The sequence below is a fragment of the Barbus barbus genome (assembly GCF_936440315.1).
Source record: "Barbus barbus genome assembly, chromosome: 16".
NCBI classification, from domain to species: domain Eukaryota; kingdom Metazoa; phylum Chordata; class Actinopteri; order Cypriniformes; family Cyprinidae; genus Barbus; species Barbus barbus.
Window position 1 is genome coordinate 4,477,791 of NC_136744.1, and position 23,722 is coordinate 4,501,512.

Sequence of the window (23,722 nt, forward strand, 5' to 3'; positions counted from 1 at the left end):
ATCAATTTTTTTATTGTTTATATTATGTATAACACCTTCTGTTGTCCTCCCAGTGTTTCAGCTTTTGTGTTATCTGCACAGGCCTCTTGAAGCAGTCTTATTTTGTCTTTTTTTTCCCCTGTTGCCTTGTAAAGCACACTCATTTTGCTTTCTTACTCCTTTGCCTCCTCAGCTCAACCTGGTTTTCATTCACTGTTGAACTCCACTTTCTTGAAAAGAAATGAGGGCTTCACACAGCAGCGTGCGTCAATTGCAAGTCACTGCAGTTTTGTGCCAGACAGGCTTTACCTCACTTACTGCATTCAGCGTCACCAAACACCCTGTCAGCTTAGTGTTTGGAACACAGGCCTGCCTCTTGTTTGTAATTAGCTATTTTTGTTGATTTTATTTCCCCCGCAAAATTAATCGAGCTTTGGTATTTAAATAAATAAAGGTGAATCTCAAAAAAGCACCCCTGAATCAAAAGAAGGAAATCAAAATTATACTTTGCATACAAATTAAGCTGAAAATAAGCTTTGCTTTCTTTAAGAAATGTGACCCAGACATTTTCTCGACAGGTTTCATGAGATTCACTCACAATCATACTACACAGAGAATATATCAGACTCCTCTCAGATCTCAGTGCCAAAAACAAAATAGTCTCCTCATCAAGGAGATGAAGCTCTGATTTGGGATGGAATATTAAATTATACGCTAATGACTGTGCTGTAGCTGCCATCATTAATGCTTGTTAAGGATATGAATGATTATTGTCAAGACTGTGTAGCTTTTGATTGGATTTAGTTTCGTCTTTGATTTCTGACCATTTCTACTTCCTTTCGAATGTCGGATTTAATATTTCAGATAAATATCCTCTGCAGTCATTCCGCTTGAATGTTTGGCAAGCACCAGGACAAAATAATCTGAAAAACAAAGATAAAAGATGAAGAAATATTGCTCCAGGACTGTAGCTGTGCCCTAGTAGCGAATCACACTGGTGTTACAAACCATTACCATCATGGCTTCAAACTAACCCTTGCAGGATAATTCCTTCAAATGAACACGCACACAATAGGGAACATAAAGTTTACGCACCTTGAGTTTCACAAGGTGAAGGAGAAGTTTTAATGGACACCCTGGAATATGGAGAGGGGGGGGGGGGGGGGGGGGGGGGTATGGGAAGAAAAGGGAAGAAAAAAAAAACAGTAGGTATAGGAGGAATCCTACTGACTTCAAAGTTTGTGTTGAGGAAAACAAAGCACGATTCTTTGCTCTCACAATGGAGTCAGTTTTTATAGATTTAGATTTTATTTTACCAGTGACTTCTCCAGGTGTGCTAAAGTGAGATGTTCATCATCCATATGTCAATATGCTTTTTAGAAAGAAGCAGAAAAGCCCTTCGATGTCCACGTCTCACAAAAGAAGTTAGCAGCACACTGCAGGGAATTGAAATATTGAAATGGAAATGCAGTTCAGCTGACAAGAAGCATAATTAGGGGATGCATAGACATTTATTTACTCGAGTCTGCATAGAACTTTTAATTAAATATTCTGTTCATCTCTGACATAATTATCTGGAATAATAGAATGAGGAATATGGATAAAATCATTTGGCATGCTAAAAAGAATCAGAGAGATAGGGCAGCAAGACATATTAAGTAATAACAAAAATAAAACTATAAATGATAGAAATTGCAAATCAAGCTTTGACATTTAAATTCCTCCAATCAGAAGTACTGGATTAGAATGTAACAGCACGATCAACAATAATCTATAATAATTTCATTTTACAATTTTGGTATTTATAGTAAGACCAGACTACAGGCTATTTTGTTTTTCAGACATTTACAGAATTAAAATGATTTAATTTTGATAAAATGGAGTGTGATTCGACCCATGGCTATTTGATTTTTATCACCAATTACTGGATAGCTTGAATGACTTCTGCTAAAATTGCCCTATAATCACCATCAAAAAACTGAAATCCAGCAGAAACATTCTTAAAATGAGCAATGTGGATAGAAATGCAATTAATTTAATTTTAACAATGTCTTGGATGTGCTATTCTACGGAGCCCCTAAGAGCTCATTGTGGTGGAAAGATTTCGGGGTGGGTGAAAAAAATTTGGGGTGGGAGGAAAAAATATTTTTCAAATCTTTTGCGTTCTCTCGCAAAACTTTGCGTTCCCTCGCAAAGATGTTTGCGTTCCCTCGCAAAGCGAACATCTTTGCGAGAGAACGCAAAGTTTTGCGAGGGAACGCAAAAGATTTTAAAAATATTTTCTCCTCCCACTACGAATTTTTTTCACCCACCCCGAAATCTTTCCACCACCATGAGCTCTTAGGGGCTCCGTACTATTCTCAGTCTAAATGAATCTTTAAATGGCCATTGTTGGGTGTCCCAAAAAATGTTGTTAATTAGTACTCCAACACAATATAAAGGATATGTTTAGTGAGTGGTTAAATAATTAAATTGAATTGAATTATTCATGTGAAACTACTTCAATGTTCATTGAATCAAATGAAAGTTTTCTTCTTTTTTTGGCAACCCATATGTGTGCAAAACTGTGTTCTTATTTATTTCATGTCATTTTGTAATGAAACTCAGTTGAAATACGGTGGATTTTAATCACCTTTTTGCTCAGTGAAATGAAAATCTTGTTTCTTTTCAGGCTGACTGGAATGAATTTGCCATCCCCTGTCATCAGTAGCAAGAATTGGCTGCGGCTTCACTTCACATCTGACAGCAACCATCGGAGGAAAGGATTTAGTGCCCAGTATCAAGGTAAGGGGTCAGTGTGTGTGTAGGACATTTGAGGAGAGGAGCGCTCATCATTGGCAGATGTGGGACAGTTGGCAGTGAAAGACAGCACATCCCTTGGCGTGTTCTGCTGTAGCTAAAAATGACATCTTGGCTTGTCTAAGTGACTCAATGAGCAGACACATTGCTGGAATGTTGATTACAGCATCCCACTGAACGCCCCCCCCCCCCCCCCCTACCCCCTGTTTATATTGGGAAATCAGTCACGACAGTAGTGAGGGAATTCATGTTTCTAACGTGAATAACGCAAGATGAGGCACTTCTAAATCATTTTCATGATATGCGTTTATGATCGTGTTTTCTATTTGCATAATAGGCGAGGGATGCCGTGAATCTCAGGGGAAGCTCAGGGGATTTGTTGAATTTGTTAAATTTTAGAGTGTTGGCTATAAATGCACTTTCTTTTTTATATGACAAAAATATATGCACTGTTGAAATATCGCAATTTATGTAGACTACAAATTACGTGCATGCTTACAATGGATTGAAAATGGCCACAGTCATGAATAGGTTAGAATGGGGACGGTTGTAATACTGTCAGGATTAACCACTTAGAAATAGCTACAGTGATGGAATCACATGAGCACTTATTCCTGAGGTGACAGTAAAAGCCTCTCTCTCTCTCTCTCTCTCTCTCTCTCTTTACAAATATTAGGATTAAAAAAAATAACATCAGGGTTATAATTTAATTTGTGATCAGTTTAATTTATATTAAATGACAAAATGCGTATCGTGTGAATTTACATGTTAAATTTAATATATAATGTTGACTAATACACAAAATACATTAGATTATGTATTTGAATTGCGTATAAAATTTATGTCAATTTGGATTGAATCATCAGATGAAAGTAAATCCTCTGCTTATCATATGGATGAGCAGCATTGCACTTTAGCGCACCCGGAGAAGTTGGTAACACTTTATTTTGATAGTCCACATTCTACCAACAGTAAATAATTAACTTTGCAACTACATGTCAACTACCAGTCAGAGTATTAGTCGACTGTCTGCTTAATATCTTCTAACACTTTATTTTGATGGGTCCACAACATACATCATACTATGAGAAACTTTGCAAGTATGTGTTAACTTATTCTACTAACCTTAAACCTACCCTAACAGTCTATACTGAGAGTTAGTAGACATGTAGTTGACATGTAGTTACAAAGTTACTTATAGCTAGTAGAATGTCTAAAGTGGACTATCAAAATAAAGTGTAACCAAGAAGTTATTGCCATACAGTATAAAGAAATAATGACATATTTTCATATGAACTATTTGCATCTATTTGATTTGATTAAAAAATGAATAAAATAAAAATACAGTATATATTAAAAAAATGCATTTATCCAGAATGCGCAGAATATGCATAAATCTATTAATTGTGAAAATATTTATTCAGTTTAAAATTGTGAACATGGTAAAATATGTCTAGCTGTGGAGCAAGCAACATTTAAATATTAAACATTTCCAAGTTGAATTTATTGACGTTAATTATGTAAACTTGGTTATGTTGAATATAAAACACATTCAATTTATTAATACTCAAATCTAATACAGAAATATTACCTGTTTCTTACCTGTTTTTATTTATGTATGACTGATATTTTATTTGCAAACCAAATTTATAAATCTTAAATTTAGGCCTTAAATATTCATGTGTGTTTATACAGTTTTGGGATAAGTAATAGATTTAATTATTTATTTTGATTTATTTATTTAACCAGGAAGGTCCCATTGGGATACAATATCTCTTCTACCAGGGAGTCCTGGTCAAGATAGGCAGCAAAGGACACATTTACAAAGAAATGGACATCACCACACAATGGACAAACGTAAAACATAATTTTCTAGAAAAACAATGCAAATCCTAGTCAGTTATTAAAACATGTACACTGTTCTATATAAACAGACTTTAAAATATTTTTAAACATAGCAAGAGATGGTACAGATTCCATATGTAACATACCTTGAAACTCATTCCACACATACGGAGCATAATTAGAAAAAGCATTTATGAAATGTTTGGTATACAATTTTAATATTTATCTTCTACAAATGACATTTTGGAATTCAGTTACAAATGGTTGATACAAAATGCTATAGTGCATAACATTACCCCCCTCTCTGGTGGTGTGAGGGCATTGTAAGGGTGGCTTTTCAATACATTTCAAGAGATAATTTCTCACAACAAATAATCGTTATTTTGCCACATTGCTTTATTGTGTCTATCATATTTATTTAAAGACCTTGCTATTGTATTAAAGCCCACTGATGGGGCGGATGCCATACAGAGAGGAAATTATGCAAGGTGAATTTATTTCATGATACCCGGGTCATAATTGGCATCCTACATGGCATAATTACAGGACTGGGTTCAGAAATGCCTTGCAATCTAAATTGGCCCCAGATGATGCAAAAATTGGTAGGGTGTCCAATAATTGCATGCCACAATGATAGTTATGTTTTGGATAACAAAGAGTGCACATCATTTGAGATCTGTCATACCTCTTGCTGATTATACAAAAAAATACCTCTGCCCATCAGGACTGATTCATAGAGGATTGCTCGTATTCAATGAGGTGTTGGCGCTCTTGGGCACTCGACAGGCTTTGCTAACTGTATAAATGGATTGTGATTTCCACTTCCACACACTTCACCTTTACCCTCTCCCAACAGTGAAGAAGGCCATCGAGCTGAAATCCAGAGGGGTGAAAATGCTCCCGAGCAAGGACACAAGTCACAAAAATGCAGTCTGTAAGTACACTTCTAACCCAGTCCCCCACTTAAATCAAGGCAAACATAAAACAAGAGAACATGTCGGTTCATCTAAACAGAAAAGACCTAATATGCATATTTCACTGCAGGCCATGAGGTCTAGACAAGATAAAATAACTGAGGTACAATGTGTAAAGTTCCCACTGCCTTTTAGTATGTAAGTTGTGATTTAGCTCATGCGAGAGCATGGTATGAATTCTGCCCAGGCTCATTTGAAATACATGCCTCTGCCTACATTTCTGCAAAAGTAAAAAAAAAAAAATTGCTGTAGTTTCCAGTTGAAATGAACATTAGAGGCAGTAAAACTCAGACGTGTAGTCCTTTTTGCAAAAAGTATGAATTAGAGGTTGAAAGTTTCAATACGATATTATGATTTCAATATTATGTTTATGCAAAATTTTAAAATGGATACTTTTGATCGTTAGAGTCACATATACAGCTTTGTATATAGTATATAGTATATATATATATATATATATATATATATATATATATATATATATACACACAAATTTTATCCAGAAACTTTCCAAAAAATTTCAACATTTTCTAGAAGTTTTCAAAAAATCCTGGAAATTTCCGGAAGTTTACTGGGAAATTCTCTGTCCCTTTTCAACCCTAAGCATACACACACACATATATATATATATATATATATATATATATATATATATATATATATATATATATATATATATATATGGAGTATGTTTTACAAGAAAATACTGTAACACTTCAGATCAGGGAACACATTCGAATTTCTATAAATAAACTGCTGATTTTTTGCATATGAATAATAAGACAGTTGTTGTAGTAGTTAAGTTTATGTATTGGGTAGGGTTAAGAGATCTAGAATAAGGTTGTGCAGTAATGTGTTAAGTACTAATAAACACTCAATGTGCTAGTAATATGCAAGTTAATAGTGAATAGTGTTCCCTAATGTTAAGTTTTACTGAAAGTACTGAAATATGACTTCAAAATGTAATGTTTAATTAATTGCTGTTTCATTGTAATATATATATATTTTTTTAATTTCTGAGTAAAAAAAAATTCTATACCGCTGTGTTTATCATTCCTTAACCTTTGAGCTTATGATTGGTCTGTCTTGGAAGGTAATACTGCTAAAAATGACTATATTTCTTTAAGAAGAAAATGAATGTGATTTTTACTCTTTGGTAGCTTAATCTGGCAGAAGTTAGTGAAATGGCTTGCAGCACCTTCAAGGGCAGCTCTTAGATCTCTGATTGGATTGGAAGGACACTTGGCAGTTATGTATTAAACGTTTACATGTGCGTTATAAGAAAGCGTTTGACACATATTGAGGTGATTGCAGGGCACTATAGGAGGAAAATAAATGTCCAAGAAAAAGATCAGAAAAAAAACAGACACCTGCTTTGATCAGACAGAATAACTTTAGAAACTGATATCAACAATCAGGGGAGATGACATTTGAAGACCACATCAAAAAGAAGGACATGACAGGTGATCAAAAAGCCTCCCTCCACAAGTGAAATCTTAGGTTTTTCACACACACGCAGAAACACACCACTTGCAAATGCATTGACCTTGCCTCATGATCCAAGTGCTTTTTTGTCGGTCAGGACCGATGACTTTACATAAAGTGGTTTGTGTGGGTTCTACATGTTAATTAATCTTGTGTCACCTACTAGAAGTTAGACTTGTATAGACATAATGTTCACTATAGACACAAAGTCCGGTGCAGCTTTTTCTGGCCAAGAACCACCGTCTCAAACACAAATAGACCATCTGACTGACGTGAATTTGATCAAATGCAGATTTTGTTTTTATGTCCTATTAGGCCACAGACTTATCTAAAAATGACGTAGCGCAATGTGCAGACAAGTACAGACAAAACTTAAAAACAATATACAGTTCTGTCCTTACATATCTAGGTTACTTGTTACTGTCTCAAACAACGCTCATTTTATCAAAAACTGAGACTGAGACAAAGATCAACCATTTTAATTATAACAATATAATTATAAAATGCCTTTACTAACACCATTCCTTTGAAGAAACTACTGAAGCACTTAATATTAAGTTACAGTTTAAAGTCTTATTAATGTTATACTTCAGTAGCCCAAAGAATGTTCAGTCATAAAGTGCAATTCAAGGCGTTAACTTTATTTTTGCATTTAAAGAAACATTTAAAGCATGAATTTTCAAACTCATACATACCAAACATGAATGTTAATCCTTCAGCTATTCAATACTTATTAAAAGCAAGACATACACAATGAGTGATTAAAACAAGGATATTCAAATGTGTGTGTTACATACATAATATGCAGTTGTGCATAGAAATGATTAGTTTCATTAAAAATAGAAAATTAAAGTCTTTTATGTAGTTCTATGGAGAGCGAAGGCATGTTCTTTTAGACAAAGGAATTTTGGTTTGGTCTGTCTTCTATGTGTGGAGACCTGCCCAAGAGAGTCTGTAGCTCGTGATTTTCTATCACAGGTTTACATGTGACCATCAGTCTTGATTACTTGCAACAAATTTGACAGTCTCCTTCTTGAATTGGAATTATCAATAAGTGTTCTTTTGTCTCAATGTTGCAAGCTGTTTTGGGAAAGAGGCTTGCTGGTTAGGCTTTCTTCAGACTAGCTGGAGCTAGGATCTGGACAGATTTATGACATCCTGTTTCTTGGAGCCTCTCTTTGTGGAATCTCAGCTTCTCATGTTTCGATGTTCTGATGGAATCTTAACTTTGTCTGATTCAGTATCTGATATCTTACATGAAGGACATACATCTAGCACAGTCTGTGCTAGACCAACTGCCATATAATAATAATGAAGATGCTATATAATTATAACAAATGTAATATGGAAATTGATGTACATGTAAAGGTGGTCAATGCTGCACCTGAAGTGAAGTCATCCATGAACTCACCTAATGTGATTTTGGCCAGTAATTGAACTCAGAGGGATGTCAGAAAGTGAGGCTGCGTGAACACAAACTCACTGTGGCTTAGGAGGAACAAGAGAGCGGGGAGGGGAGAAACATGGGACATGCTTTGACCTTTCTTTGCTTTTTATGGGATATAGCCTTGAGCTTACCATCACTAAATCCCCTGTCAGCTCTACAGGAATAGATATTCCACCTGTGAATGCAATCTTTACTGGCATTCTGATGAACACTGTACACTCTGGGCTGTTGAAAGAGAACATTCCATTGCTTTTCTTCTTAATAGCTTCTTTGGCAGGGTTTGTTCTTAGAAAGAAACATTATTTTATGTATAGAGTGCATGCACATTGACCTTGTTGTGTCATTCAGTGTATAAAAGTTCAGTGGTCCCAATTTGAATATGTGTAGTTATCTATCTATCTATATATCTGTCTGTCTATCTGTCTATCTGTCTGTCTGTCTATCTTTCTTAGATTTTATTGTGACATAATGAGACAATTTAAAGATAAATAGGCACATTATATCCACGTTTTTTCTTCTTCTCCATTGTTTCATTATTTTCATTGTTCATCAGCTTAATTACAAGGCATTACACAATAATGAGAATGAAATTCTTGTGCTTAGTGTATTTAATTGTCACAAGAATGTAATGGACCTTAACATAGGTTTTATTTGCCGTGGATATAATATTATTTCCTATTTGTTTCTTTTGATTTTTGCCTGAAATTTGACCAAGATAACTTGAGTATGTTGAGATGCACTGCCTCAACAATGAGGCAGTGCATCTGGTGAAATCCTTCTGATACGCTGTCTTGAATAGGCACCAGTCAACGATCACACATAATATGTCTCATTAATTTTTTGTCTTCTTTCTCTTGCATGCTCTGCTTTCATTCAGTAAGCCAAGGTGGGATGGCTGCAGACATTTGTCCAGATCCGGGGATTCCTGAGAATGGGAAAAGAATTGGCTCCAGCTTCCAGTAGGTCCTCTTTTTGTTCTCTTATCTGCTGCGCTTGTCCTTTTTAACTGCATGACACAGCTTTAATCAGGCCTGGGCCTGCTGTTTGACACGTCCGTCTGAACTCCCATACCGATAGGCCATTACCACCAGGACCTTTGGTCACCGCTACTAAGTGGGTTTCTAATGCCCTCAGAGAAAGAACCAAGGGCCATTACATGTTCTGCATTTAATGGAATACAAAGTGGGTGATTCTGAAAATAGAAGAGACAAGCGGTTTATAGACGTTTGATAGAAAATGCATTCGTCTAAAGAAGGATGCGTCAGAGACATAGAGGGTCTAGGGTTGATGGTATGACTCATGTAGCTGGTCAATCGCTGACAGACATTTCAACTTCGGCAGGGTTGGAGCCAGCATCCAGTTTTCCTGCGACGACAGCTACGTACTGCAGGGATCAAAGAGCATCACTTGCCAGAGAGTGACTGAGACCCTGGCGGCCTGGAGTGACCACAGGCCTATCTGTCGGAGTAAGTGCAAATATGGCTCTCTTTTCTCCCGCTCAGACACTTTCTATAGGGACGTTGTCAGATCCTGTTAAGTGAGATGTGTACCACATGGCAGTAGGGAGTAAGGCCACATAATTCGTAGGAATAGTTGTGCCACACGGTTTTAACAAAGACAACACTAGCACAAGTGAATATATAAAAGAGCATGTCTGGTTTTGAATTATGCATCTAGAGTTTTCTTGACGACTGCAGCTCTGTTCCAAAATCTAGTGTGCTCTCTATTTCATGATTATTATCATCTCTAATTTATCTCTATTTGCATCATAGCAATTCAATCAAAATGGGCAAAAAAGGTGGTTTGAAAAGATAGACAGCATAATAAGAAATATAAATTCTTACATTCTTAGGCAGCAGAGAAGATAATGCTTTGCAACAATCTTAGTTGAAAAAAAGTAACACTTAATTTTGATAGTTTTTTTTTGTTTTGTAGACATGCTACTAACTATACAGGTAAGTTATTTTGTAACTACGTCAACAACCAGACATTACAGTATTAATTGACTTTATTAATAGACTAATAGATTTGACCCAGTGTTGGTGTATTTTGAATTTCTATGCTTATTAGTTTTATTGTTAACTTAGCGACATGCTATGTATGTTCCAATTCGCGTAAGAAAGAAAGAAAAAAAGAAAGACCTCAGCTGTCGCATCCTTCCTTCCATATCGAAGGGGGAGGGGCTATCAGAGTCTGATGTTGGAAGACAAACTAACCTTATAAAATGACTTAGTGGAACACTGGAACAGAGGTGTCTTTGTTCTTAGTTTGTCATTTTTATCCACATCTATTAATTTAATCAGGCGGATAAAAGAGGAGTAATGTTTACTTTTAATTGGCACTGTCAGTTACTAGAAAGAAAGAAAAAATTATCAAGCTTTAATTAAAGTTTTGCTAGCTTTTGCAAATATTGCCTCTCATTATACCACCATAACCCTGATGCAATCAACCTGTTCATGTTCATTCTATTCCAAGACCCAGTGTTTGATATTTACTTATTATACTAAATCAAATTTGTCTCTATAATAATATATAATTAATAATTTACGCAAAAATATGTTATAAACTATTTATTCAAAAATGCATTCTTCTCATGTTTCATGAATAAACCCCCGAACTGTTCACATCCTCAGACTTCTATTTCAAAGCTCATAACATTAAAATGGATCCATGTGCAGCTATGTTGTTGATGCCAGAACAATACATCAAGCACTACATTAATGAATATGTATATAAATGCATCATTCATTCATTCATTCATGTATATAAATTACATCAAGAGCCTAGTGCATCAGGTAACAGCAGCTATGGATAATATGTGATTTTAATACTTGGAATCTTAGAATTATGTAACTTTGACTTAACTTGAACACGCAATAAGATCCAAGAAATGCAAAAAGGTTTATGCAATTCAGGCATCATAAAAAATGCAAATAATGCTATATATATACAGCTAGATGTACCCTTAAGATGAGACCTGGAGTGGGGCTGTTTTGAAAGGCATAGAGGACACGGGCCTCAAAATGACATTAATCAAAATGAAATAAGGCAGTGTGTCAGAGTGGCAGACGGAGGAGTAACCATGTTTGACAATTTCTTTGCACAATTCTCGCCGATCACTGATTGATCCAGACACTTTTTGTTTCAGCAGTGCCAAGTAACCTTTTTAAAGACAAGCCTTAAATGCCTTCCTTGCCTTCTTCCCGTGATATGTTAGGAGAGTGAGAGTATAAAACAGGAAGTTGAAGACCTTTTAGCCCTGTGATTTAGTAATTTCTTGTGTTTAGCTTTTTGTCTCTTTTAGTGGTGGTCTTAAAGAGAATCTCAGGAGGTATTTTGAGGTAATTATGTAGTACCTGTGAATAAGAGAAGCTTAATCTGACTGCTGATTTCAGCATTTACTGCTACCTTTGATAATTAAGTTGCACTTATAACATCAATTTGCAGGTATACAGACCATGAAAGTGGTCATTGAACATGTCAGACACATCACAACTATTCAAGTTTTTAAAGCTCTTCTTTAACCGGAGTCGTTATTTTAAAGGTTCCTGTTCAAAGGTGAGCATGACTTCAACTATGTTGATGTTAAACATACACTCCGCAAACTAAAAAAAAACTATATTTATGAAAGTATTAGAAAAGCAGCACAGTATTGATATCTCTCAAACATTCAGGTTAGTGTTCCAAACCCCTGACTCGTAAACCTCTGCAGATGCTTCTGAATCATTGAAGACATTCTGTTTTGGAGATTAATTCATGCTTAAGTGTATTAAAAAAAATTAAATAAATAAAATAATTCAAGTCGTCACTTTTATTTATATAGTGCTGTTAACAATACAGATTGTGTCAAAGCACTTAACAGTATCAAATTGGAGGATAGAGTGTCAGTAATGTATAATAATAATGAGATTAAACACTCAATTTTCAGTTAAAGGCATTTTATGAAATAAAAAATACTTAATAAAAAAATCCAAAATTGACTGACCAACCAGGATCAACCAGAACATTTAGCAAAACATGGGAGGCTTTAATAATCTATATAGAGAAGAATGTACTCGTCCAACTTCTGTGGGTCATCACATCTATTTATTTTAAAGTAGGTTTGTTGTTTTCTTGGATTATATATATATATATATATATATATATATATATATATATATATATATATATATATATATATATATATATATATATATATATATATATATATATATATATATATATATATATATATATATAAATAAATAAATAAAAACGTATTCAGCCTTTTTGTCCTAAATTGTCAAGCTTATCTTTAGGCTCTCATGCATGTTTTCTTTTTTTTTTTGCTCATTTAGCACAGTGTACATTCAAATTTGTGCATTATTCATTAATGCCAGATACTGCAAATGCCACTTCAGATGGTGTTTTTTGAAATGGCATTGAAACAGCATCTACTGTATAAGAGCTAGATTGATAAATGGTGGATAGATGGTAGATCAATCCAAAACAGTTCAAGAAACAGTCGCAGTTCATCTGTGATATGTTGATTTTAGCCCCACTGCTAATTAATAGAATGTGTGGCATTCAAAATGTGACTGACGTTGAAAATATTTGCATACTGAGTTCTGACTGTTCCTCTTTCTTAAGTCTATGTTGCATAATAAATTTAAGTTAGTTTTGTCTTCCTTGCATGTATTTAATCATTTGTAGCAAGATGTCACGCTATATGATTATCTTGCACAGCCAAGTGAAAATACACAATACACAGAAGCAATGGCTAAACTTCCCTAAACCTTTAACGCTGTTCATTTGCTGGCGGGCAAACGCTGCTGTTTCCTTCAGGAAATACTAGTTTGGTGGTTGATGTTTCTGTGAAGATAACTGTCTATAGATGTGTTTGTTTGGAAGTTTCAACTCATTTTCACAAGAAAGCACATCTCTACCTATCCACATCTTCTTTAGTACCCTGTGAGGAAGCCAATGAAGCCACAGCAACAGAGCAGGGCTTCTCTTTTAAGCTGTCAAAGAAAATCCCTGACTAAACACAAGGGAGAAGCAGTTAATACCCTGGCACAGTATAGTGTTGGAAAAAATACCCTGACTTTGTCAATGATTGAGTCAAGTTATTCTGAGGCATGACCTTAAATAGATTAGCTCATGTCGTGAGGGCTGGATGTGTTCAAAGGAAGTGTTTTTAGTGCTGGGCGGGATGGAAATATCTATTCGAAAACCTAGTGAGCTGCGTACGAATAAAGCATTTTAGGCATCATAGGTACACTGTGGACTCAAAGACTGTTCCAAAAGGTAGGCAGCAATATAAGACGCCTACTAAAATACTTAGTTTTGGCCACATTTTAAGACAGCCGTGCATTTATGCATATGGAGAAAAAAAATCCAATAATACATTGTGACAAGCTCAGTGAAGAAAAAAAAAAAAAAAGATTAATGAAGGGAAATATCAGTTAGCCTGTACATTTATAATCTATCCAACAGAAAAAATATTTCACTATAATCATTTTTATTCTTATCGAAATGCTAACGTCAAACGATTAAGTTGAAAATGAGTTTGACATAAGCATGTCGCTAAGCTAAAAACACAATACTCCTAACAGCACACATGCATTGAGTAAAACAGGCAATTTATAATTAGAATGCACTGTTTACTAAAAGAATTACATTTATAACCAGCATTTCTCTCTCTCATCCACCATCTTGGATTCATTTGTTTGTTTTCACTGAACTCATCGCACTGCATTGCAGTGATTGCCTTCTATGAATGACACATGCCTTCCTTTTGGAACAGCCTTTGAGTTGCCTTAAATGCTTCTCTAGGCAGCTGACAAAGCTATAGTGATGTCAGCCTGGTTATACTGCATTACATTCTTACATTGATGATATTTCATAAAGAGATATTTCATATAACTACAGAAAATATTTCAGTTGCTGAATTTGTGTTTACTTTCTTTGTACTGTTTACCCTTTCAACAGCTAGGACCTGTGGCTCTAATCTGCGGGGCCCTAAAGGCGTCATAACGTCTCCAAATTATCCCGTCCAGTATGAGAATAATGCACACTGTGTGTGGGTCATAACAGCGGTGGATCCAGAGAAGGTACGTCTGTAAATGAAATCTAAACTCCAAGTTATACCAGTATGCAATTCCACAAAACACGCGTACGGTCCATTTTTAATCTGCCAAACCAAAGTACGATATGCTGCTGAATAGCCACCAAGACACGTAATTGAATGGGACCTTGCATAAATGTCAAAAATAATCTTAAAAATAATTTGTGAGGACATTTCCATTGCAGTCCACAGTGTTTGCATAATTGTCAACCTCTTGCCCTGACTGTCTCTCGCTATTACTGCATCTCCAGAATTGATTAGGTTCAGCCTCACGTCTTCAGCTCTGTGGCAAGAGTGATGGTAATACAATCCGGCATGACCTCAACACACGCCGTGAGAGTGACTCATGCTTTTGTTACTAAATCAAGACCAAATGAAAATAGTCAAAACAACATATTAGAGTAAACAACAGCTATTCTGCTCCCCATGCTTTGCATCCTTCCAGATTTTAACGTTGAGAAAATGTGTATGTGTGACCTTATTGAATTTACATTCAGATCTTGAGATTACTGTAAAAATGATGTAACATCATAACACAATTAACATTTGAGATATTTAGCTTTGTGCCTAGGATTGGATAATATATCAAATATTTACTATATATGACCATTCAAGAGTTTGGGGTTGGTAAGCTATTATTATTAGTTTTAAGAAGTCTCTTATTCTCATCAAGGTTGCATTTATCATTAAGATCAAATCCTTCTGACCCCAAACTTTTTAATGGTTGTGTATATTTGGAATGTATGTATCAAATCTTTTATGTATCACATCTCTGATTTAAACTTCATGATAAAAAAGGCAGAAGAGTTCTATGAATAAGTAAAAATTGTTTTAGTGGATTGATTCAAACCGCTAATTCATTTGGATTAATTTGCATCACCACTCAGAAACCAAAGGCCATGTGTGGGATTTTTCAAGCATTTAAATGTTTAGTAGAACAATATTTGTAGAGAAAAATTGCGTATGTTTATATTTGGATGTATTTTATATTCATATAAGTGACTACTTTTGTTCTCTTATTGTGGAAAACATTCCTTTATTTTTAGAATCTGCATTGTAAAATGTTGGTTTCTTTGATAAAGGGAATAAAGTAGTTTTCTCAGAACATCTGAATTTGTTAAACATTCAGATTCTACAGCACTGTAGGAAAAACATTAGATTTATAAAATCCATCCCTCTGGAACTAGATGTGTATAATTAGTCATACAGATGATAGACTACTGTAAAATCTTAGTGACATGCCAGTAAATTGAAAGTACCTGTTGGCCACCATCATAAACAGACTTGACTATCATACGCATAAAATTCATGCCATGTCACAACCAGTATATTTTCACTCCTGGCCACATGTTTTTGCTTTGATCTTATGATGAAAAGATGTAACTTTAATTTATGTTATATTGTGCATGTTATATTCTGCTTTAGCGGAACAGAAAGGCTCTGCTCCAAACCTAGTAAGGTGCCTATATAGAATGCATTTAAAGGCAGCAAAGACATATGATCTTGAAGCTTGTTCCAAATGGTAGTTTCTTTTGATCAAATTCTAAGGCAGTATCACTGATATCCTTAATGTCATCTGACTTCATCTCGTAAAAGGTGGACTTGTTCTAATAACCACATGAGCGGTCTTGACTTGTCTACTTACATTACATATTTCCTGTGTCTGTGAGTTCCTTAACACAAGGAATTGGGAGAAATGCTTAAAAAGTATGTTCTACAGTTGTGGTCAAAATCTTGCAGTATCTGCTAAATGTTAATTATTTACCCAAATTAGAGGGATCATGCAAAATACATGTTATTTTTTATTTAGTACTGACCTGAATAAGATATTTCACATAAAAGACATTTACATGTAGTCTATAGTTTTTTAAATGACCCCATTCAAAAGTTTATGTACGCTTGATTCTTGGTTATTAACTGGACGATCCACAGCTGTTTTATTTTATTTTATTTTATTTATTTTCCTGAACAGTTAAACTGCCCACTGTTCTTCAGAAAGAAAATTCTTCAGGTTCCACAAATATTTGAGTTTTCCAGCAAATTTGGCTTATTTGATCCCTTTACAACAATGGATGTATGGTTTTGAGATTCATCTTTTCATGCTGAGGACAACTGAGAGACTCATACGCAACTTTTACAAAAAGTTCAAATTGTCACTGATGCTCCAGAAGGAAACACGATGCATTTAGAGTCTGTAGGTGAAAACCCTTTGACTTTGAAGATCAGGGTAAATTTTACTTATTTTGTCTTCTGGGAAACATGTAAGTGTCTTCTGTAGCTATACAATACAGTGTGTGCAGAATTATTAAGCAGGTTGATATTCTGGTCTTATTTTTTTCCAAGAAAATTTGATCAATTCCAAACCCGATCGGTCTTAATAACTACTATTGATTTTGTATTTGACCATTTATAAGCGATATATAATTGTCCATGAAAGCTGAACGTCAACAACTCCTTATTTCAGGTGTGCAGAATTATTAGGCAGGTTTTCTTTTACAGATAAAATGAGCCAAAAAAGAGATTGAACTCAAGAATAAAAATTAAATGACCATGAGAAGGATGCAATACTAATGCAATAATAGAATTAGCAAGTTAAGGCATGACCATTGAGCAGTGAAATGCTCATTGGGTCAGCATGGTCAGAAAAAACAGGTGGAGAAGAAAAGACATGTTAACTGCAAAATAATTAAGAATTAATGTGAAGAATTAGGTGAGAAACCATCAGGAACCATTTGGTCTCCAGCACCATCATTTTCCAGAGCTGCAACCTTCCTGGAGTCTCCACGTAACCATTAGGCCACGACTGGGTGGCAGTCGTGGCCTAATGGTTAGAGAGTCGGACTCGTAATCCAAAGGTTGCGGGTTCGAGTCTCCGGCCGGCAGGGATTGTAGGTGGGGGGAGTGAATGTACAGCGCTCTCTCCACCCTCAATACCACGACTGAGGTGCCCTTGAGCAAGGCACCGACCCGCCAACTGCTCCCCGGGCGCCGCAACATAAATGGCTGCCCACTGCTCCGGGTGTGTGTTCACGGTGTGTGTGTGTTCACTGCTGTGTGTGTGCACGTTGGATGGGTTAAATGCAGAGCACGAATTACGAGTATGGGTCACCATACTTGGCAGTATGCCACTTCACTTCACAAGTGCAATGTGTCAGGTTCTCAGAGACTTTGCTTGGGTAAAAAAAACCTTTAAAATGGCCCTCACTTAATTAAGATTTTAAGATATAATTTAAGATTCTGGAAGATAAATTCTTCAAACAGCGGTACAAGAGGATGTAATGCTGAATCGTCAAGAGTCACAACTTATCTGTCCATAAAGCCTATTCAAAATCCGTCTTCATGTATTTCACAACACTTCAGCTTATTCTTATTAAGTGAGGGTCATTTTAAAGATTTTTTAAACTTTGAAGAAGTTGCCTTAATTTAATATTTTTTTTACTTTTATTCTTGAGTTCAATCTCTTTTTAAGCTAATTTTATCTGTAAAAGAAAACCTGCCTAATAATTCTGCACACCTGAAATAAGGAGTTTTTGACTTTCTGCCTTCATTGACAAATATATATCACTTATAAATGGTTAATATGTGGCAGTCGTGGCCTAATGGATAGAGAGTTGGACTTGTAACCTGAAGGTTGTGGGTTCGAGTCTCAGATCCGGCAGGGATTGTAGGTGGGGGAGTGAATAACCAACACTCTCTCCACCCTCAATACCACGACTGAGGTGAGACCCTTGAGCAAGGCACCGAACCCCCAACTGTGGGGCATCTGTATAACATATTGGTGTTTAATATTATCTGGATGGTCATTACACATGGTACATGAATGAGAAGAGTAAAGTAAGAATATGGAAATGTTTAAAAAAAATGTTCCTATAATCTAAATCATTCCTGGTAGCAGACAGAGCTTACTTCTTGCATTAAGTATTCAGAAATGCATGCTGGATTTCTGTAGCTCAGCAAGGACATGACTAGTCAGACAGGGCCTAGTATTGGGAAGCTGTAAAAAAATGAAGGGGATATGCACTTCAGCACTGGCTGAGGAATATCTTTTTATCACAGGCACTGGAGATTTGTTGGCTTTTTGTTGTTTATGAAGTGTGTCGATTTATAGTCTATTTTGTGATTCCTCTGTGTTTGGAGATGGGGCTGTTAGGTTGAAGTGTTGAAAGTTAAGCTGTAGAGGTTAAGGGGTATTGGGAGCTTTCAAAAAATATGAGTTTTCATGATACCTTTTTCATGTATGTATTGTGTTTTTGGAGCAAATGAATATGATATCTCTGAAATCAAATGAGCCTTGTAATGCATCTTATGATGATAATGCAGACATGTTCAGTCAGAATGTTTAACTATTTTTGCAATTTGTTTTATTGCTGTTGCATATTTAAATAATTTTCTTGTAAATATGTGTTATAATAAATGCTTGATGCGGTGCAGTAAGCCTTTATGTTGGTAAATAACATCCTTTTTGGACAGAGAAATGTAAAGCCAAATTAACAAGAAATATAGACCAAACTGTGGTCTTTTTGGACTGGATTCTGTTGGTTTGTGCAGTGGCAAGATCAGATGGAACGCTGGTTGTAACTCACACTGAATGTGATTTGTAAAAACTCATACTTTCTCACTTTTTTCCCCCTCCTGAACAAATAAAAATGCACAATAAAACCACACCATTTAGCAATTTCTGAAGAGCATCGAGAGCCGTCTTCTCTCAAACTCAGGGAGAGTCATTGAGGCAGCTGTCAGGCCTTTTCAGTTTTGTATAAAATAAAGAAATCAATAATTCTTTCAAGCTGGTTCAGGGAACAATCGCTAAGATGTCCTGTCACTCTCTGATTGTGTTTATGTAGACCATGAGTGCTGTTTTTATCCTCTTGCTAAGTCTTCTGTAGAAAAAGAAAAGAAGAAGAAGCAAAGAATATTTACTTTTGACAGGATAATTTAAAAGCCTGTATGTTAGACTTCTAGTTTAAGGTCTCGCCAAACGACTCTGTATCAGCACTGACATTTTATACAGATTGCTTGTCATGATCTTCTCAGTGTTGCTGAATCGTTCCTTTCTTTTTAAACTGATGCTGCCAGCTTGCTTGCTCTATTACCGTTAATAAACAAAATGGTGACCGTAGACACTGTAGCAATTATAAAACGTTAATATGACTTCTGTGTACATGTGCTATAATTTTTGTAAAAATATATATATATATATTATTATTTGTGAGGTTAATCCTAGTTAAGCTGCAAGGTACAAGATGATGTGTTGCCTACAACCCTTGGAATACGGTTAAAACAGTTCATGATATTTGGACAGAACCACAATCCAACACTGGTATCCTTTTAACTGTAGGAAAAATAAATAAATAAAATGTATATATATATATATATATATTTCAATGTGGGGGTATTCATACTTCACTTCATCCACCATTTTATCGACAGAAGATGATAAGGCAACAAAATGCAAATGCTCTTGTTAGCTTTGCAGGTGTTTGATTCTCAAAAAGTAGCGTCCTAGCATCTGAATTGCATAGGATGGACAATACTAAACATGTCTTGCATTTTGCAGGTGTACAATTATTAAAAGAGAGAACCATTTCCAAGTTGCAAGTTCAAAACAAATTGGCATTCATGAAGAATTCTACTGCACTTTTCAAGTAAATATTATAAATCATATTAATAATATAATCATCCTCAATAGCATCATGTGGGTAGCTTACTTTTTTTTTTCTTTTTTTTTTTACTTTCTACAGAAATCTAGCACTGTCACAGAGACAGGACACAGTTCTCAGGGCACCTATTTCAGTGATATCTGTTAGGTAGTAGGATTTCTGTGTGCTATTCCATAAAAAAATGATTTATAGGACTTTTAATGGTAGTGTAGTTTAATGGTTTCATTTTTTTTACCTTTTTCTGTGCCTTATTCTTCAGAAGAGGGATAGTTAACCAAAAAAATGTTCCAATGAATTTTGTTCTTCTGTTGAACAAAAAGTAAGATATTTTGGAGAATTTGAGTAACCTGGTCCCCTGACTTCTATAGTGCTTCTTTCTTTCTGTCTTTCTTTCTTTCTTTCTGTCTTTCTGTCTTTCTTTCTTTTTTTACCTACATTCTTCAAAATATCTTCTTTTGTGTTCAAGAGAAGCAATACATTAATATAGGTTTGGAACAACTTGACAGTGATTTTTCTTTTCTTTTATTTATTTATTTTCCATTTTCACTTTGGTCTCTTTAAATATTAGGCTAAATAATGATGGAATTTTACTTTTTGGGTGAACTGTTCCTTTAAGCTAGGTTAGGTTTTGCAGAGACCACCACGTTTGGGATATGCTTTGGGAATGATGTGCCTTCACAGGAGCTCAATGACTCTGATGACTATATTTGTTTGTCTGGTTTACTTTTAAAGGTAGAGTTTTCTGAACCACTGGTGTCACCAAATTGATAAAAAATAATCACTGTTTTCAAATTTTCTTCAACCCTTGATAAAACAATTAGACCCACCCCCAATCACATGGCATTGGTTGAGCCATTGTAGCAACATCAGTGCATTTCCCAACAGCATCATTAAGCTTCAACTATGGTTGCAAGTACCATTGTTCACAACATAGTTCAAGTTTTCTGTGTTTTTCATAACCACAATTCCACGAACAATGCAAACAGCATTGCAGATTTGTGTGGTTGTAACTGATGCTTTTAGCTTGTGGTTGGAAGCATAAATAGCTGCTGACTGAATGAGTATATACTGAATATATACACACACTGTATATACAGAAGTGCACTGCAGTTACATACTACTTATTTACATGATTTAAAAAAAAAATGAACAGCTTTCTGTTGTTCATGTAAATGAAGAATCTGACAATAATTATGATCTCAGTTTGATTAATTATCAGACGTTATTACTCCAACACTAGTGTGTGTCATCATTATCGTATTTTGTTGTTGTATATTGTTGAAGCAACGTGGTTCCAATGACGGACGTGTGACCGTGGTACTTTGGTTTCGGGGAAAAATCATGACTAGCTATTCAATTTCTTATAATAACTATTCATCTTTCATAATTCAACATAGGCAGCAAGTTAGCGTGGGAGTTTTTTTACATCTTTTTGGGGAACCAATTTACAACTTACTTATTTCCCTGCATATTAAAAATAGTAGTCTAAAATAAATTGTACTCATTCTCATGTTCAGAATATATATATAAAAAAAATTCTTCAGTGAAGCACAAAAGGAAATGCTAGGTAGAATTGCAGTCTCAATTCCCTCTCACTTTCATTGTGTTAACAAAAAGAAGCATTGAAAGCAAATGGCAACTGAGTCTGTCGTACTGCATAACATCTTCTTTTGTGTTCCACTGAAGAAAGAAAGACATACGGGTTTGGAACAACATGAGGGGGAGTAAATGAAGACACAGTTGTCATTTCTGAGTGAATTATCTCTTCAATATGGAATAGTAGAAGGTAAGATGGAAAAATAAAAATAATACACCAAACATATTTAAAGTTATGGATGAAAATAGTGGCTCTGTAATGGACCATTTGAAGAAAAAAAAAGTGAGGATGTTGATAATAGGTTGTCCTAATTAAGCTTGATTTTTTTTTTTTCTTCTCCTTCCAGCAATCTCTCCTTGAATCCAATTTTCTTTCTGCTGCCTTCCTTTCTGTGCTTACATCAAATGAACATGCATCCCATTTCCTCGGGCTTTGCACCACACATGGCAGAACTTCTCAAAGTCTCACATATCTTGAATTACACAAAATTATTTAATTACACCTTCATCTCTGCTTCTTCAGTCAGCCTTACATGTGTAGCCATGGAATAGAATTGAGAGTGACGACTGACTTGCCTTGCTGTTGTGTTTTTCTTCTTCTTTTAATACGATCACTCTCTGAGTCAGCCTCATGTGAATAGACCCATTCTGCTCTGGGCTTTTTGCTCTATGGTGTTTTTCATGACCTCTCCTTTATCCCTGTAGGTCATCAAGCTGGCTTTTGAAGAGTTTGATCTAGAGCGAGCGTACGATACGTTAACAGTGGGCGACGGAGGGAAGATAGGTGATGCTCGAAGAGTACTTTATGTGTGAGTACAGCAAATAGGTTTCTTATGTTAAACTTTGAACAGACACATGCTTCTATTCACAAACGCATCGATGACTTACTTATTTATGCCCATGGAATAACAGTTTATTATTTTCTTTCAAGAGCAACCGCCACATGAAATAGGCACTGGGTTTATATATAAGCTTTCATGGCTCCATATGAATACACAAATCAAAGAATACAATTTGATTTTGTGCCTCTATTCTAGTCTCACAGGATCCAGCGTGCCAGATTTGATTGTGAGTATGAGCAACCAGATGTGGCTCCATCTGCAGTCCGATGACACGATCGGATCGCAAGGTTTCAAGGCTGTATATGAAGGTATGTCACTGTAACGTAACATTTGGAAACACCTGGTTTTCTCTTTCTTAAGGTCATTTCCACCAACTCTAAGTGATGAAACAGGACTGTAAATGGTCACCCTTTTCTTTTTTTCCAAGAAATAGCAGTGTTATTTATAATTTTTTTACAGTGAAAATGTATGACTTGGTGACTTTCAGCTTTTAAAGTGAACGGCATGCAAATTAAAGGCAAATGGAGCAGCATATGTGCTGTGCAGACATGTTTGAAAAGCTTGCGTGAAATATTCTACCTGCCGTTTACCCTGCAGGAGAATAGCATCAAAGCAAGTCAGATCTGAGAATATACAGAGGCATGTATTTACATATACACAGATAAACCGATAAAAATTGCTACAGAAACAGCCATTTCGTATTCACAAGTAAACATGTTGCACCAAATTATCAAATTATCAGCTTAAGATCTAAACATATGACAGTGTGGTGAAATGCTTCTATTTTACATCCTGTTCTAATTTAATAAATATTATTCAATTATTTGATCAGCTAATGAAAATGTCTATTTCTATTTTTCATGAATTTCTTTTAATTAAATTATATAAAGTAGAGAATGTGCTTTTATTTTACATTCTTTTCTCATGTTTCTTTTTTATTTTCAAATTTTATTAAATTTTTTTGTCACACATTATGATTTGCGTAAAAA

General features: G+C 35.3%; 1 protein-coding gene across 2 annotated transcripts in view; it reads left to right on the forward strand.

Moving 5' to 3' along the window:
* Nucleotides 1-23,722, forward strand: part of LOC306882813 (CUB and sushi domain-containing protein 1-like) — a gene marked incomplete at its 3' end in the record, with an annotated part of 412,841 nt that overhangs the window by 196,058 nt on the left and 193,061 nt on the right. For both annotated transcript variants that reach the window (XM_079437723.1, XM_079437724.1), the window contains exons 5-11: nt 2,651-2,763; nt 5,480-5,557; nt 9,407-9,488; nt 9,871-9,995; nt 14,500-14,621; nt 22,597-22,700; nt 22,929-23,041. In XM_079437723.1, the coding sequence (XP_079293849.1) occupies nt 2,651-2,763; nt 5,480-5,557; nt 9,407-9,488; nt 9,871-9,995; nt 14,500-14,621; nt 22,597-22,700; nt 22,929-23,041 (737 nt within the window). The remainder of the gene's footprint in view (nt 1-2,650; nt 2,764-5,479; nt 5,558-9,406; nt 9,489-9,870; nt 9,996-14,499; nt 14,622-22,596; nt 22,701-22,928; nt 23,042-23,722) is intronic.